Genomic DNA, 15,196 nt, shown 5'->3' on the forward strand with positions numbered 1-15,196 from the left:
GAGCCCCAAGTATGAACCCAGCCAAAGCAAACAGGTTTTAAAGACTGCGCACGACGCTCTAGAGAGAACATAATGGTCCAAAATTCAGTAGCATTGATTAACTGAAAACAGCCTTGACTCCAATTTCATGCGCAATATAGTTATGCTATCTGGGCAAGGAAAGACAAGGCACAAGGATATCAAAGGAACGCGAGGAGATAGGAAAGCAAGGTCATGACATTAACGGGGCATCTCGAGTCGCAGATGGTATTATTCGGGGGAAAAAGTGACTGAAAGGGATGGAAGGAGCATAAATAGCTCTCACGCAGAATTGCGCCCGATTCAGCACCATGGTATACAGATCCATATCTAGCTACCTCATCTCCCCTTCAACGAGGGAATATGCACAGCGGCGGGTCATCAAATGCGTGGGAACATGGTATGCTCCTTCATATCCAATTTATCGAGTCACGGTGGTTAGGACTATGCAGGACCTGTCGCTTAGCAGCAGTCCTCACAGCACTCGAAGCAGAGGAGACCGGCACAGCTAGTGTATGTCAGTATATGCTCATATGATACGCCCAATGACTTTGTGACAGTGACAGAGTGTATTCTGCGTCTCGGGCTGGGGCCGCATGGAATGGAAGATCTGATAAACGGGAACCATTCACTTACACACCGCAGCAGACATCACCACCGCCGCCACCACGGAGCTTCATGTTCTCCTCGGAGTTCTAGAGTTGCAAATCATGATATTAGCAAATACAGGGCCAAACTGATAGACTGAATTTCATTTTGAGACATGGCGACTACTTACGGGCTGCTCAGCGACAATGCGCTCAGTGGAGGGTGCCTCGGGGCTAGTGGGCTGCTCGTTTTGGACGGAGGCAGTGTTCGCGTCCCAGGTAGCGCCGTTGGTGGGCTCCTGCTTGGAGGAGGAGAACCAGTTGAAGAGGCCGTTGCCGAACATTGTGATGGATTTGGGAATTGAGTGAGATGAATTATTGAGAATAAGATATGGGGTTGAAGGTAAGCGGGATGGGCTTTTTGGGTAGGCAGATCGGTGACAGGAGTAAATGACGAGGGGGCTTGGGGTGGTTTTATATGGATCAACTGGGGGCAATGGGGATATCCTGTATCATGCAGAATTACAGTACAGAAATCGAAGGAATAAACGGGGGTATTGTGGCTCATGGCTATATTTTGCGACTAGTGCTATCGGTCTTAGTGTGAAGGATGCACTCCCTACACTCCTTTGATACTGACTGGATGGCGCACCAAGATCCAGGATCCACTTCATCTACTTCATCCACCCCCAACGAGATTTCGGTTAAGTCGGAGGCCCTGGCGTCGTAATATTGACCGTAATATTGCAGGGAAAAGGCTTGATACATCCCTGTACGACGTACCTTGTGCGATAGGATGCGAACCAATTCGACCGGCTGGGCCAGGACATCAGTGGCTGGCGCAGGATGACATCCACTGAACGATTAAAGCCTCGCCACGTTGTTCCCACGATGATCGTCGGATTGATGAGATCACTCCACTCGCATTCTATTACGCACGGGGCTGATCTGGAGACGGAGGTTTGGGGCATGACCTGGGGAAATGGCAAAGGGTCCGATCGAGAGATAGCTTGGAAATCCACCGGCCATACGGTCATGTGTATGAGACACAAAGCCCCTGAAACTGGTTTGTACCCTCCAGCTATCGAAGTCCAGGGGTCCCAATTTACCGGCCTGCGGGAATTGCCATTGATTGCAGTGGAAAGGCAGTGAAACCTTCCGATCCCCTAGCCCGCGGCTGGTCAATCTCGAATCGACGAGGCCAGTGTCTCCACTGCGTCTCCACAAGGAATGACGTTGGGCCATTCAGCATGTTCAGCCCAGCAGCGCTAAGCTTCGTCAAGCTTCGTCATTCGCGCACATCTGGATATTTTTAGCCCCGCCGTGGTTCGGCGACATCCTTGTGCAGGTTGTACCGTTATACAAGAATTTGTACAGCACTCCATCCATCAGAGTGGGTATATGGTACAGTCGTCCTGGCTACACCCGACCGCTCCGGAACTGTGGCTGGAGGAGCTTCGTCAGCGGGGAATTGATGGGAAGGAGTCGAGCCCTGAGGCAGTGCTGGGGGTCCTTTGGCGTTCCCAAAAGAAAACAAAGGAAACCTGAACGTGGCTGAATTAAATCCCGATTATTCGAAAGATTTGGGTGTTTCCAATCAAAGAACTCGGGCCAGACCACGAAGTCCAGTACTGTACAGATGTAGTCACATGACCTGCATACTTGGCACGCCGCGTCTCCCGTAAATTTTCGCCGAAACGCGCGCATCCAAAATTGACCGAATCAACGCTCTTCAAGATACAATTGAACCTCATCCAGTATAGTCCCAACAGAGACTTACATACTGTGAAACTCATCACAATGGCAACCCCCAACCCACAACAACCACCAAACCCGCTCGCGCCCCGCGAAGCAGACTACGAACGCTTCAAAAACTACGCCGCAATCACCTTCCTAATCGCCTCGCCCGTACTAATCGCCCTTCCACCCCGCAAATTCGACCATCTCACCGTCCTCCTTGCAAGCGCATTCGCCGTCTCCGCAAACCACATTACCCGCGAGCGGACGGGTCGCAGTATCGTTGAGCGCATCGAGGCCCGCATAGCCCGCCCACCGGGCATTATGCGGGAATTGCCGAGCGAGCGCGCAGAGGAGATCCAGGCTCGACTACGGGTGGCGCGAGATGCGCAAATTCGTGAGGCGGAGGCAGAGATTAAGGCCAAGGCTGGTGCTATTGGGGAGGAATTGGAGAAGTTGAAGGCAAGGCAGACGCAGGAGAAGGGGATTGCGTCGAGGGTGTGGATGGGTGGGGAGGAGGAGGGGTGGATGGAGAAGAGGTTGAGGAAGGAGAAGGAGGCGTTGGAGGAGGGGAAGGGGTATGGAGATTTGATTTATGAGCATATTTGGGAGGTTTGGAATTGGGGGAAGAAGGTGGATGAGGATGAGGATGAGTAGGGCCGCTGTATGCCCGGAACACTCACAACTGCTCGCTGCTTGAGCGCTATTACTTCCATCACTTTCGACTATTCGTTTCCGGCAACTTTCATCTACGTTGCTACACATATGTTCGATCTGTCGACATGTTTCGCTGTACCAATATCTTCTTCGACTCAGCATTGGGAATGGGCGTTCGGTTCTTTACTTAGATTCACGCGATGGTTATCCTCCCCTCCTGGTCTATTAATCTTGAAAATGCCTCAAGATTCTGTATATTGAATGTATAATACTTCTGAAACTTATGAGACATTCCATGACTAATTGCAGTCTCGGATCTAGACTTAGGACCTGTTTTTCTAGAAACAATCCTCCAATTCAATCTATCAGCTGAAAGCTACGATTCTTGGTTTGATCGGCAGTGCTACTACATGTTTTCCTTTTAAGACCTCTTTTAAGACTTCTTATTGACTGATTTCTTCTTTCTTTAATCCTTAATTAAATCGATCAATAAGAGGTGCAGATGGTCTTGGAACCTAGTCTGATAATTAAGATTGACTAGTCCTTGTACTAATAGGTATAATTGGGTTAGAATACTTCCAGTTACTAGATTCTCGCTACTGGCGTAGTTTTGGAGTGGATATGATGGGGACCAGTGAAGTTACTACCTTGGTGGGTTTGGAAGCGACTATTGTGATTCCGTCGGTGGTGAGTATTGTTTTGACGGAGGTTGATATCCTGTGGTTGGTTCTATGAGGATTCATTAGTATAGTTCAATCTCAAATCTTGATAAGGGTTACTTACTTGTGACGGACTGCCGAAGTTAATGATGGTAGGGGATAAAGTTATTCATGCGGTTGTTCTGGCTGTTATATCGCGAGTTTGACTTGTGTTGCCCATTCCATCCATTGTTCCTTTGTCCTGAGCCGTTCATGGGTGGTCGAAGAGACCCGGCATTTTGATAAGAAGCAGGACGGTTTTTGCCTCCACCGAAAGGATGGCCACCGTCCTGCCCACACTCAAAAAGCCGGGTCTTTTCGAACATCCATAAGCGGCTCAGGACCAAAGAACAATGGATAGAACAGACACCATAAGTCTTGCCCGCGGTATAATAATCAAAATAACCACATGAAGTCTTTTTAAATATACTAGCAGTTCTGCCAGAATATATGAGTGTTAGGGGATTGATAAAATAAAATTTAATGAATTAGTTATTTGTTTTGTACTAATTTTATGCAGTATTTTATTCGAGTTATAACCTAGACCCTTCTTACATTAAATTACAAGGGAAGTAAATTGGAAGAGAATATGTGACTGTTCATTCTGAGGTGATCTCAAGATATTCAATAATAAGCGAAACATGAGATCCCGATATACATGAAACCTGACCGACATGAAATTCTGATATACACAAAATCCCGATATAAAATCACATAGATCTGGCAATCTTTATACTGGCTGATTGATCGTGCCAGTGCGGATGAAAGATTCAATTCGAGACAGCATAGCGTTCGCAGCAGCAATACCCTCAGCAATGAGAAGGGCCTGGTGATGACCGGCAGCATTAGTATAGTTGGTGACCGCTTGATTGAAGTGACTTACTGGGTCATTGATCTGATTTTCGGGATAGTAACTTTCAAGTGGAGGGGCGTCGGGCATTTCAATATCCGTATCAAGATTTGAAGCATCAACCATGTCAACGTCGTGGACGGCGTTGTAGAGATTTGTCTGTACGAAGAGATTAGTAACTGCTTGCTCGACGAGGGTTGGATTCTTGGTTCTTGCCTGGTTTTGACGGTTTTGCCATTTGGGGTTTCTTGGACCTCGGGGAATAAAGTGAGAGTGGTTTTGCACGCGCAGATGGTCTTGGAACCCATTGTGGTATGGAGCCTATTCAGATCGATTAGTTTATGTATCAATGGGTATAAGGAGGTTGAAACACTTACTAGGTTCTCGCTACTGGTGTGATTTTGGAAATTTTGAGCATGGCGGGGAGGAGTAAAGTTACCACCTTGGTGGTTTTGGAAACGCCGGTTTTGATTGTGACGGTGGTGGGCATTGGTTTGATAGAAGTTGTTGTGTTGAGGGTGGTTCTGGTAAAATCTGTCAGTGTCATTCAATGGCAAATCTCGGAAGGGATTACTTACTTGTGAGCGACCATCGAAGTTGACATTGTGATGGGGGATGAAATTGTTCATGCGGTTGTTTTGGTTCTTATGCCGCGGATTGGAGTTCTGATTTCCGTTCCATCCATTGTGCCTTTGTCCTGAGCCGTTTGTGGATGGTCGAAGAGACCCGGCATTTTGAGAATAAGCAGGACGGTTTTTGCCTCCGCCGAAAGGCTGACCGTTTTGATGTCGGATCGCCATGTTGACTTGGGTAACGGGGAGCAATTTGATATAGACTCAGACTTAACCCCGGAAAAGATCACACAAGAGTGGTGCTATTGTCTCCTCCCAAGAGCCGGATTTCCACTTCAGGGTCTTTACCCGCTTTGCTGTTTTTGGGATATGATTTAAAAAGGATTTGAACGATTGTTTAACGATTTTTTGAACGATTTTGCACGCAGAAATCCCTCAAGTTTCAGTAGTTGAAGCCCGAAGTCCGACCACTTAGATTCGACCTAGTGACCCGGGCTCACTTGATATGATATTCCAAGGAAGAGAACTGAGGTGGTCTCTTCTGTGTAGAACGCCGGAATGGAACAGACGTAGTTCAAGAGGTTTGGAGGAGAGAAGATGATTGATCTCAGGGAGAGGGAGGGGAGATGGAGAGAAAGGAGGAAAGTGCAAGGACAGCTGGAGAGGAGAGTGGTTTTGCGTCGAATCTGCAGAGATGCTACTATTCCTGTTTGGAAATCCAGGATTAACAGAGATCGAATTTGGTTTAGCAGCAAGTAGTTCTCCTGGAACGAATACCAGTCGGTGCCTGTTTTGTCGTGTAGTTCCGTAGATCTAGAGTGTTGGGATCGAAGAATTAGGGCTGGTTCGATTCCCCCGGACCCGAAATGGCGGAGGATATCCTTGTCCTTGGATCCGCTTTTCAGCCTCTTCTAGACCTCAGAAGAGCTGTTAAATGAGCCGTGGACTGTAAGAAGTACTAGTCCACAGATGGAGTTGACCTGACCTCTTCGGGATGGATGGATTCCGAAACGGGCAGCGGAGGAAACAACGAGGCCGACACTCAAGCTAGTCAGAGACGAGTGAGGTGTGTTAGGAGATGGCTAAGGTGTCTGGATGATTGATGGCAGAAATGTGTGTTCTGAAGCAGTGCTATACACCGGGAGAGCAAGACATTATATAACTTCACTACGTCTATGTGAAAATAATTGCCGGTGGTTTCATGTTTTTGTTCCATCTGAAGAAGAAAGAAATAATGATAGTAAGAATAGACTAGACAATTGCTCTCTGAAGCAACCCGCCATTCGACAAAGACCAGCCAGGGTTAGAAATACAATGAGCAGCCTATCAGCCGGGCCTCTTATTTGAGACCCTCCAGGAAATAACAGACAAAGTCGGCTTTGTCAGGAACAATAGAAACAAGGGTGTACGTGACAAGGAAGAACAAGTGATTGACTCGACCGGACAATTCCAGACGACAATGGCAGCCCCTCGGCGGTCAGCAGATTAGCCCCCATTATGGGCTCTCTTGAATCGTTTTGTCTTCCCGTCTGCTTCTTTGTCAACCATCGGTTCTCCATTCCTCTTCAGATCGCTGCCAGTCCGCCGGGCGCGCTTCTTCCTGTGATTCGCTTCTGCGGGCGAAGCGCCGTCATTCGATACGAGGCTCTCGCGCTTGCGCTTTTCTGGCTTGGTTTTCAGTCGCATTCGCCGCTTCTCTTCTTTGATCCGGAGACGTCTCTGAACTTCCGCAGATATGTCTTCTGTCTCCTGTGAACCGGATGAGGCATAGTGCGCATTTCCTGCATCTTCCTCGATGAGATCGCGCCGACGTTTAGAAGCTCGGAGGTCTTCTTCTGGAGTCGGGAGTTGATTTTGCATGTCTATGCCCGCTTTCTCAATCCTCGATCTCTTCTTCCGACAACTAGTCTCCGTCTCCGTCGATTGTGGGGTAGCGGTAGGCCGTTCGTTTATCTTAGATGCAGAGGATGAGGAGTGGGGAGTATTGAATGGATTTCCAGACGCGTTCCCTATAGCGATCACGATATCGTTATTCATGCTGCACATTCACAGTTGGAGGGAATAGCGATGGTGAAATTTGCAGGGTCCGAGGGAACTGGGCAAAACATACGGTTGAGCTAGAGCAGACAAGTCAGTCAGTCATATATTTCCCAAATCCAAGTCTTGACTAGCTTCACACACCATTTGCTTGCGAGCCACTTTGGACTGATTTATCGCTTGCATCGTCTTGGTCACCATGGAGGATACTGTCCGAAACGCTTCACCGTCCGGTGCTATTTGGCTCTTCACAGAATCGAGCATCTCGAGATGCGAGGCAAGTATGGCTTCGTGCCGAGAAAAGATCTGTTATAACAGGCCATTTATAAGCAAATGTGAATGAATAGGACGGAACAAAGGCAAAGAAAAAGGGTAGTCGCGGTTGTCTTGTCCACGTCTTGTTCCATTGCTTTGTCTGAGCCGGCCGGGGAAAAATTGGGATGACGACATACCTCTGCCCACGGGATTGGGACGCCATTCGCTTGGAAGCCAGAGGCGGCTTGAGTCTGTCTGAACATGCCTTCAGGTGTATTCATGACTGTGTTCAGATGTGACCAGTGGTCAAGAGAACCGTCGGTGCAAGGGTCGTTACAGAGTTGAGAGGAAAGAAGCTCGCAGGGATCGGCGGAGAAGATGGAGCTGCTCCGCGCCAAGACTTTCGCCCTGCAGGAGCGATCTGACAGCCACAAGGAGATCCTCGAGATACATCATACCCTAGCCTACAGATAGAAAGCCTAGAATTATTAGGCAGCAATCACTGTCAACCTCAATGAATTATCATTTCCAGCAGCCTAATGGAAGTCCTTCCACTGCATTAATCTGTGTACAAGGTATTTCCCCAACGCCATTAAATGAAAAACGCCCAAAACCAGCCCTGCACCACAAAGTTTCAGATGCTCCTCTCCAAGGAAAAATCATACAGAATCAAATACATTTGTAGCATCACCAGGCGCCAGCATCAAAGTCAAATCGGGCCAGCTCCTTCTGAGAATCCTCTACGTCCTTCTTTGCCTTCATCCGCATGTAGAAGATGGGGCAATCGCGCGACGAGCAGATAACCTCACAGTGAAGACTGCCTTGGCATCGCTGACACTGAGTCCAGAGACGACCGAAGCGAACCTCGAGGTCGGAAACCTTGGTCAGGGCCTTGGTGTACAACTCGCCGATACGAGGGCGGCAGTTCTCGCACACGGCACCGGCCATTTCTTCCTTGCCGGAAAGCGGCTTCTTGCAACCCATGCAGGTCTGGGTGCGCTTGGTGAACTTCATGAGTCCACCCAAGCTAGGAGCGGCAACGGAGATGGACCGTGTGTGTTCACCAGTCAACAGTTGGTTGGCCTTCTTCTCACCCAGGATGGGCTCGAAGATACGGCCCAGTGGATTGGCAAGCTGGTTATCCAAGTAATACTTGGTATCAATAGGAATATTGTTCTCCAGTACGAAGATGGGGTCCTCGGCACGCTCATAGCCCTTTGAATTGGCCGCGCCCTTGATCATCACGTAGGCCACACGATCTCCCAAAGCGGGGGCGGATCCGGCATCACGCTTCGCCATGCGCTTCGCAAGCTCGACGTGAGCCTGCTTAGCCGCATATTCTTTTTGTGACAAGGCTTTTGTGATCACTAGCTTGGACATATCAACCTTGTTCTGAAGGAGATCTGAAATGGTTGATTTCACATAGCTATGAATCAGATTAGCGTCGGTTGACCTTCGAGTCAATCTATAGGGTCAATGACTTACTCTTGCGCGCTATCAATGTCTCGATCGATAAGAATCTTGTTCAAAACAGTCTCGATGACGTTCTGCACCAGGAGGCAGTTATCACGTCGCACAGTTTCAATACCCTTGGTATCCATCTTGTCATGCTTCTTCGTGTTGGTCCAATAAAGACCAGCGTAACGCTTCTTGTTGATGAGCAGGTAGGGGAAGTACACCTTCTCGAACTCAAGCTTAATTGGCTTAATGAACTTGGAGGAAACGTATTCTGCGGCTTCCTCGCCGAGTTTCATCGCGTCTTCTAACTCGGTAACGCCGAATTTGACCATGACTGAATCGGTATCACCATAGATGACTTGGGCATCATGGGAGTAACCGTTGGCAATGGTATAGCGAGCTTCCACTTCTGCCTTGGTTTTCTCAATCATCTGACGACCATAACTGGTAGTACTACTGGCGATTGGAAGACAGGGCAGCTTGCCGACCGTGGCACCAGTCAGACCGTAAACACTGTTTGCGCTAATTTTCAGAGCGAGCTGACGACCGTTCAGGACGGCTTTCTTGAATGGATCGGTCTCACTCGCCAACTCTCTCTTTGCACGCTTTCTCGCACCCAGCAATTCCTCGAGAATCTGCGACAAGAGACCTTTGCGGACTTTGGCAGTGCAGAACATGTCCCCATTTGGCGTCACAATGTAGTCTTCATCCTTTTTGAGACCAAGCTTTTCGACACTGTTCTTGTTGAGTAACGTGGTGTAACACAGGTTGTGTGCTTGAATAATCGACGGATACAGTGATGCGAAATCAAGGGTGGCGATGGGCACGCCATAGTAACCACGTTTCGGTTCAATGACAGTGGCACCTTCGTAATCTTGTTCATCCTGCGACTTGGAATTGGGAATGACAAGTTGCTGCTCCAGAGCCTTTCGGAACAGTTGACTAATGAACTTGACTTGCTGACCTCGGGAGAGAAGGTAGTTGAAGGGAACACCCGTGACTCTTGCCATTTCCGTGTAGTTGACCAAACACATCAATTTGTCCATCAATCTCTGTGGGAGGTAGGCGTCCTTCAAGCAGTAAACTGCTAATCGACGTCGAGAATCGGGCGTGCCGTTAAACAGTTCCGTGATCATGGTGTGGTGGACATCTTCCTTTTGCTCTCCAAGGAATTCATAGGACACAGAATTCAGGGTGTAACTTCGCAGTTGGTGGTCTCGTTGTACCAATTGAAGCAAATCGAGCTGAATTCTGCCGTTGGTATTGGTCGCTTTTGTCTCTCTGTTGCCCATCTGCTTGCTCGAGAAACTGGCCTCTTTGGCCTCGGTCCTGCAGTTCCTCACTCTGGTCCAGTAGGGAAATTGAGTGCACTTCAGGTGTTTGGCACGGTCCAGTAAGTATGGAAAGTCGAAGTTGGCGATGTTGTACCCGATGATAACATCCGGGTCGACTTTTTCCACAAAGTCACGCCATGCCATCAGCATCCGTTCCTCTTTCTTGAATTCCAATATTTGGGTGTTGACGATGAGACTGCAAGTGTCGAGGCAGAAGACGTTTCGAATGAAAGGTTTCGACTCTCCGTACCGAGTAACGACGTTGGCGATTTGAATAACCGGATCCACGTTAGGTTCAGGGAAAATGCCTTGGCGTCCAGCGCACTCAATATCGAAAGACAGAACACGAAGTGGAGCCATCTTGGCCCATTCACCGTTAGGGGCGTGTGCAATCATGTCGCGGTAGTCCATGATGGCCTCAATCTGGCAGTTGGATTGCCTTTCGTGGTCCGGCAAAAGGCGGTATTTTCCGGCTTTGGCTTCAACCCACGACATGCCGTGCAGGCCGGTATCAATCATGAATCGCAACAGGTATTGAATGTTGTCGAATGTCAGGATCCCCGAGTCGGAATTGCTCCACAACCCTTTGTAGTTCATAGATCCACTACCTGTTTCAAGCGCGCTTCGCAGCCTGGCGATGAACTTTGGATCAGTCACGGTGATCTTAAGATACCAGCTCTTTTGATTTCCCTGGAATCCATAAAGATTCTCTCGTAGGGTGACCTGCACGGATTGGATGACTGGGACCATTTGCGCGAGTTTGGTCTCGAGGAAGGCTCGGTAAGGATCGCAGTCTTCCTGTGTGAATCCGACCGGAGCTGCGATATAAAGATAGTGTTGAAAACCCGTCACATGCAGCATAGCCGATTGACCGAGCTGAGAAAAAAAATGTCAAATCTCATATCATTGGATGGATGCATCACGATCAAGGCATGGCAATAGTTACCTCGGTGACACCAAACAGGCGAACAGCCATCTTGTCGGCTCCAAATCGACCTTCTTCAGCATCAATCTGCTGAAAACAGATATTCTCCTTTGTGGGATCGAAGTCGCCCAAAGGGGGTCGCTCCCATTGCTGGTCCTTCTCCGCATTGTTCCCTTTCAAATCTCCGATGTCCTGGGTCAGTTTCTCAAGAACCTCCTCCTCGAACTGACTCTTCTGGGGTTGAGTTGAACCGAATCCTTTGCGCTGGGCATTCTTTGCAGGGGCTTTGAACTGGGAGGAAGGTTGAATATCGAGCTTGCGCTTCTTCAGCGCAGCGGGGGAGATGGCATTGCCGCGTGGATTGGTGGTTGTATCGGTCAGAGCCCGTTTATGGGGAGGGACGGCTTCAGGCATGGTGCTAATGCATTCGAGGTGCTGCCGTATACGTTGAGAAACTGAATTCCACCGGGTGTGAGAAGAGTTGAGCAGGATGGGTTGGGCGGGCAACACTCCGAGAGTCCGGAAAGTCGTGTCGCAGTCGCGCCTTTGACGTGACGCTCTTTACGCGTGAGCAGGCAAGTCACATGCCGATAAGATAAGAGAACTAACTCGACAGTTAATACCGCCAAATAATAAAACTTAGCCACGTAGCCATAGCACAATGTCTGGATGGGTTTGAGAAGTGAGAAGTTTAATAACATTCATTTCTCTTCTCTTTATATTCTCACATGATCACTGTTGTGTCAGCTATTTACTCGTTAGGTCATCTTTTCTGCCCACGAGAAATAAATGTCATGTACGGCTTTATCCCGCATGGCTGTCCGCCGGCAGAAAATGACTGGAATGACTCAACCTCTTTGTAGCCTTCCAATGTATCAGCTCGCCTTTCACTTGGCACACAATTCGATTGTTATAAGGACGCTTCCTTTGATCATCATCCCCAAGTTCATACCATTCCATGAATAAGTGGACCTAGAATCGTCCCTCCCAAAATTGTGCCTTCTACAGTACACCGCCCGCATGACGCGCCCTACAAGAGACATTTAGAATCCTATGGAAGCCTGAGTCGATCATTGCGATTGTGGCCCAGAGCATACTTGTGTCTAGCCCGCGTTGGACAAATCCCAGCGTGTCATTTTGAGACGATAGCTCGAGAATTTGACTTCTTGTCCATACAAATACTGCGCTTCACACCATTACTCACAGTCTGTGTGCCGACTCATTCTGGCCCACCCCCACCAAAATCTATATTATCCTCCACGCCGCGCCAGGAGCGTTGCCAACATACCTGGCAATTGCCTTTATTTTGAACGAACAAGTTTTACGAGCGCACCCGATCGAAATTTCCAGTCTTGGATCTCAATGGACCAAGTTTGAACTTCCGTGGCGTAGTCATCTCTTGCTTGCTTGATACCCAGCCCTCCTGGTTCCGCGACCATCATAATGTCAATGTTCAGGTCCGCAGCAGAAATTTCATCATCCGACCCAGATTCAGACTCGGATGAGGGAGAGTACAGTGGGCAACAAACGCCCAACCCCAACGGCGGTGGGACCTCTGGGCCTCGAAGCACTGGCAAAGGCAAAGGGAAGGCATCTGTGAATTTGTCAAGCAGCCTGGACTCAACCAGTGAAATAGATTCCTCAATCTCTCGAGATGATATATCTGCCTTGTCACAAGACGCCCTAGGCTCAAATGTGGAGCGCCATGCAAATTTCATGACAGCCGCCCTGCTGGAGTTCTACTGTCAAAGTCGAGCGGCAGACATTCTCAATGCGCAGAAAGGCTCCAGCAAAGGGTTCACTCGACATTGTCCGGAGGCACAATATCTCGGCAAGAAGCTGTACAAGTACAAATCCCAATTTCTCGCATCGCACGGCGTACTAGCAGATGGCATTGAAAAGGAAGAGCTGGACGGAACAAGACAGACCTACCGCGATAACTTGGACTTGCTTGGGCTCTCCGCTCTAGAAGACCTGAATTTGAATGAGACTCAGCCACCAACACCGATTGAAGGCAGTGAAGAGCTTGCTCTGGTATCGAAAAACTTTTGGGCTCAGCAGGGAGTCAGTGTGACAGAAAGCAATGCTCATTTCTGGAAGGTACCCGGCGAGGATGGGCCTTTCCGTAAGGAGATGCCTACGACCAGCAATTTCAACGTTCTCGAAGGTATCCCCATCGGCGCACCTAGCCTGCCTGCGCCATCGAGGCCGTTGTTTGGAAGCTCACCAGTGAGTATGCCTCTATTCAACGGACCCGCCATGCCTCCATACAACAACATGTCACGTTACTCAGTCGAGTTCACCGAACTCAAAGTTCTCGGCCGTGGATCCTTCGGGGAGGTGTATCATGTCACCAATCATATTGACGGACAAGATTACGCTGTCAAGAAGATTCCTCTTAGCCAGAGGCGCCTCGATCAGCTACAGTACGGTGGCCAGAACCAGCTGGAAACCATCATGAAAGAGATTCGGACACTTGCTCGACTTGAGCACACAAATATTGTTCGATACTATGGTGCATGGGTCGAGCAGGCGCATGTCTCGGGTCGTGGACACTTCGAGCCACAAGCGCACACCAGATACGAAGCGCCACATATTGACATGCCAGGCCATGAATCAACCAATGAACCCAGCATGGGCATCGTATTCGAGCATTCTGAGAGCTCAGTAGTAGAGTCACATGCTAGTAGTTCTTTGCCCGATGAACATGGATTTTCCACTCGCATCTCGCGTTGGGACAGCCAAGCAACATCATCGTCTCGACGTTCAAAAAAGAGCTCTGGAACAGGACTTGAAGATGACGACGATATCGAGTCCATTCCTAGAAACTTTCACAATCGTTCCTATGGTCAGACCTCAACATTTGGCGAAACGGATGACATCTTCACCGACGGTTTGAGCCAGGATCAGTCGAGATTCCAAGTTCAACGACAGAATCGTTTTGGCCAACAAGCACCCGCTGTCATTCTTCACATCCAAATGTCTCTTCACCCGATTTCTCTCAGCTCTTATCTAAATCCACAGTCAGCCGAGAAAGCCAATGCCGGTAATGGCACCCCCTCACGACGTCATTGTTTCCATTTGATGCCGTCACTAAGACTGATGCTGGAAATTATCTCGGGTGTTGAGTATCTGCACTCTAAAGGAATCGTCCATCGTGATCTCAAGCCAGCGAATATCTTCCTATGTGCGCCAGAGAACACCACGTTGGATATCTGCGCCACCTGCAACTCTGAACCTACCTCGCCTACGCATTTCTGCCGTCCACGCATTGGTGATTTTGGCCTGGTTGCAGATATTTCGCACTTGGATGAGTCTACTGCAGAGAACGCCATCACACCATATCATGAAGGCCCCAAGATACAGCAAGTTGTTGGCACCGAGTTCTACCGACCACCCGCAAATTCAAGCACGTCAGATCCCTCGGATTATTTTGATGAGTACAAGATTGATGAAAAGCTCGATGTGTATGCCTTAGGTGTGATATTGTTTGAGCTTCTCTATCGCTTAAATACAAAGATGGAACGACAGATGGTGTTGAATGATCTTACCCGACGAGCAAGTACTTTCCCGACAGACTTTGCGGTCAAGATCGACCATTGTGAGACGGAACTTCCGACAGGCCTTACTATCGCTGAAACCATCATGAATTGTATCAGGGGAATGTTGGATCCACAATCGCAGCGGCGATGGAGCCTCCACGAAGTCAAGGAGCACCTGCGCCCGATCTACAAGTGTATCAAACACCTGTAAGTAGAAGATGGGGCAAAGTGGAGCATTTTCGGACATATTCATAAGACATCGCATTTAATAATACCCCAAGCATAAAGCAATGCATTGCTCCTCTCGTTTTCAACTATGCATAAAATACTGAACATGAACGTTGGCAAAGTATGGGGAGTGATCGACGCCACACGCGTCGGGCCTCGGCCTGGTGGAGAGCTTCCCTCTTCACACGCACTGCCGAGAACTTACTCCCTGTCTTCTTCCCCGCATTATTCAAATACATCACAGCTACCACGCAATTATGTAGATGACAGTTCTAGAAAGGCCAAAAAACATCTTCCT

At 48.8% G+C, this 15,196-nt stretch overlaps 6 protein-coding genes across 6 annotated transcripts; 2 read left to right on the forward strand and 4 right to left on the reverse strand.

Annotated features, from left to right (window-relative positions):
• Nucleotides 1-480: 480 nt before the first annotated feature.
• Nucleotides 481-949, reverse strand: N7496_007285 (uncharacterized protein; the record flags this gene model as incomplete). Its single annotated transcript, XM_056700214.1, has 3 exons — nt 481-526; nt 655-713; nt 797-949. 3 exons carry the CDS (start codon nt 947-949, stop codon nt 481-483), a joined length of 258 nt encoding a protein of 85 aa, XP_056555627.1.
• A 1,456-nt stretch (nt 950-2,405) lies between these two features.
• On the forward strand, nt 2,406-2,999 carry N7496_007286 (uncharacterized protein; the record flags this gene model as incomplete). The annotated part of the gene is made up of 1 exon (XM_056700215.1): nt 2,406-2,999. One exon carries the CDS (start codon nt 2,406-2,408, stop codon nt 2,997-2,999), a length of 594 nt encoding a protein of 197 aa, XP_056555628.1.
• A 1,428-nt stretch (nt 3,000-4,427) lies between these two features.
• Nucleotides 4,428-5,347, reverse strand: N7496_007287 (uncharacterized protein; the record flags this gene model as incomplete). The annotated part of the gene is made up of 3 exons (XM_056700216.1): nt 4,428-4,868; nt 4,925-5,071; nt 5,126-5,347. 3 exons carry the CDS (start codon nt 5,345-5,347, stop codon nt 4,428-4,430), a joined length of 810 nt encoding a protein of 269 aa, XP_056555629.1.
• A 1,257-nt stretch (nt 5,348-6,604) lies between these two features.
• Nucleotides 6,605-7,692, reverse strand: N7496_007288 (uncharacterized protein; the record flags this gene model as incomplete). The annotated part of the gene is made up of 4 exons (XM_056700217.1): nt 6,605-7,128; nt 7,230-7,236; nt 7,301-7,462; nt 7,609-7,692. The coding sequence occupies 4 exons, from the start codon at nt 7,690-7,692 to the stop codon at nt 6,605-6,607; spliced, it is 777 nt and encodes a 258-aa protein (XP_056555630.1).
• Nucleotides 7,693-8,098: 406 nt separating this feature from the next.
• On the reverse strand, nt 8,099-11,542 carry N7496_007289 (DNA-directed DNA polymerase delta POL3; the record flags this gene model as incomplete). Its single annotated transcript, XM_056700218.1, has 3 exons — nt 8,099-8,837; nt 8,897-11,079; nt 11,150-11,542. 3 exons carry the CDS (start codon nt 11,540-11,542, stop codon nt 8,099-8,101), a joined length of 3,315 nt encoding a protein of 1,104 aa, XP_056555631.1.
• Nucleotides 11,543-12,571: 1,029 nt separating this feature from the next.
• N7496_007290 (putative protein kinase) lies at nt 12,572-14,881 on the forward strand (the record flags this gene model as incomplete). The annotated part of the gene is made up of 1 exon (XM_056700219.1): nt 12,572-14,881. One exon carries the CDS (start codon nt 12,572-12,574, stop codon nt 14,879-14,881), a length of 2,310 nt encoding a protein of 769 aa, XP_056555632.1.
• Nucleotides 14,882-15,196: the final 315 nt, after the last annotated feature.

This window comes from Penicillium cataractarum, assembly GCF_028827025.1.
Source record: "Penicillium cataractarum strain IBT 29864 chromosome Unknown utg000005l, whole genome shotgun sequence".
NCBI lineage: Eukaryota > Fungi > Ascomycota > Eurotiomycetes > Eurotiales > Aspergillaceae > Penicillium > Penicillium cataractarum.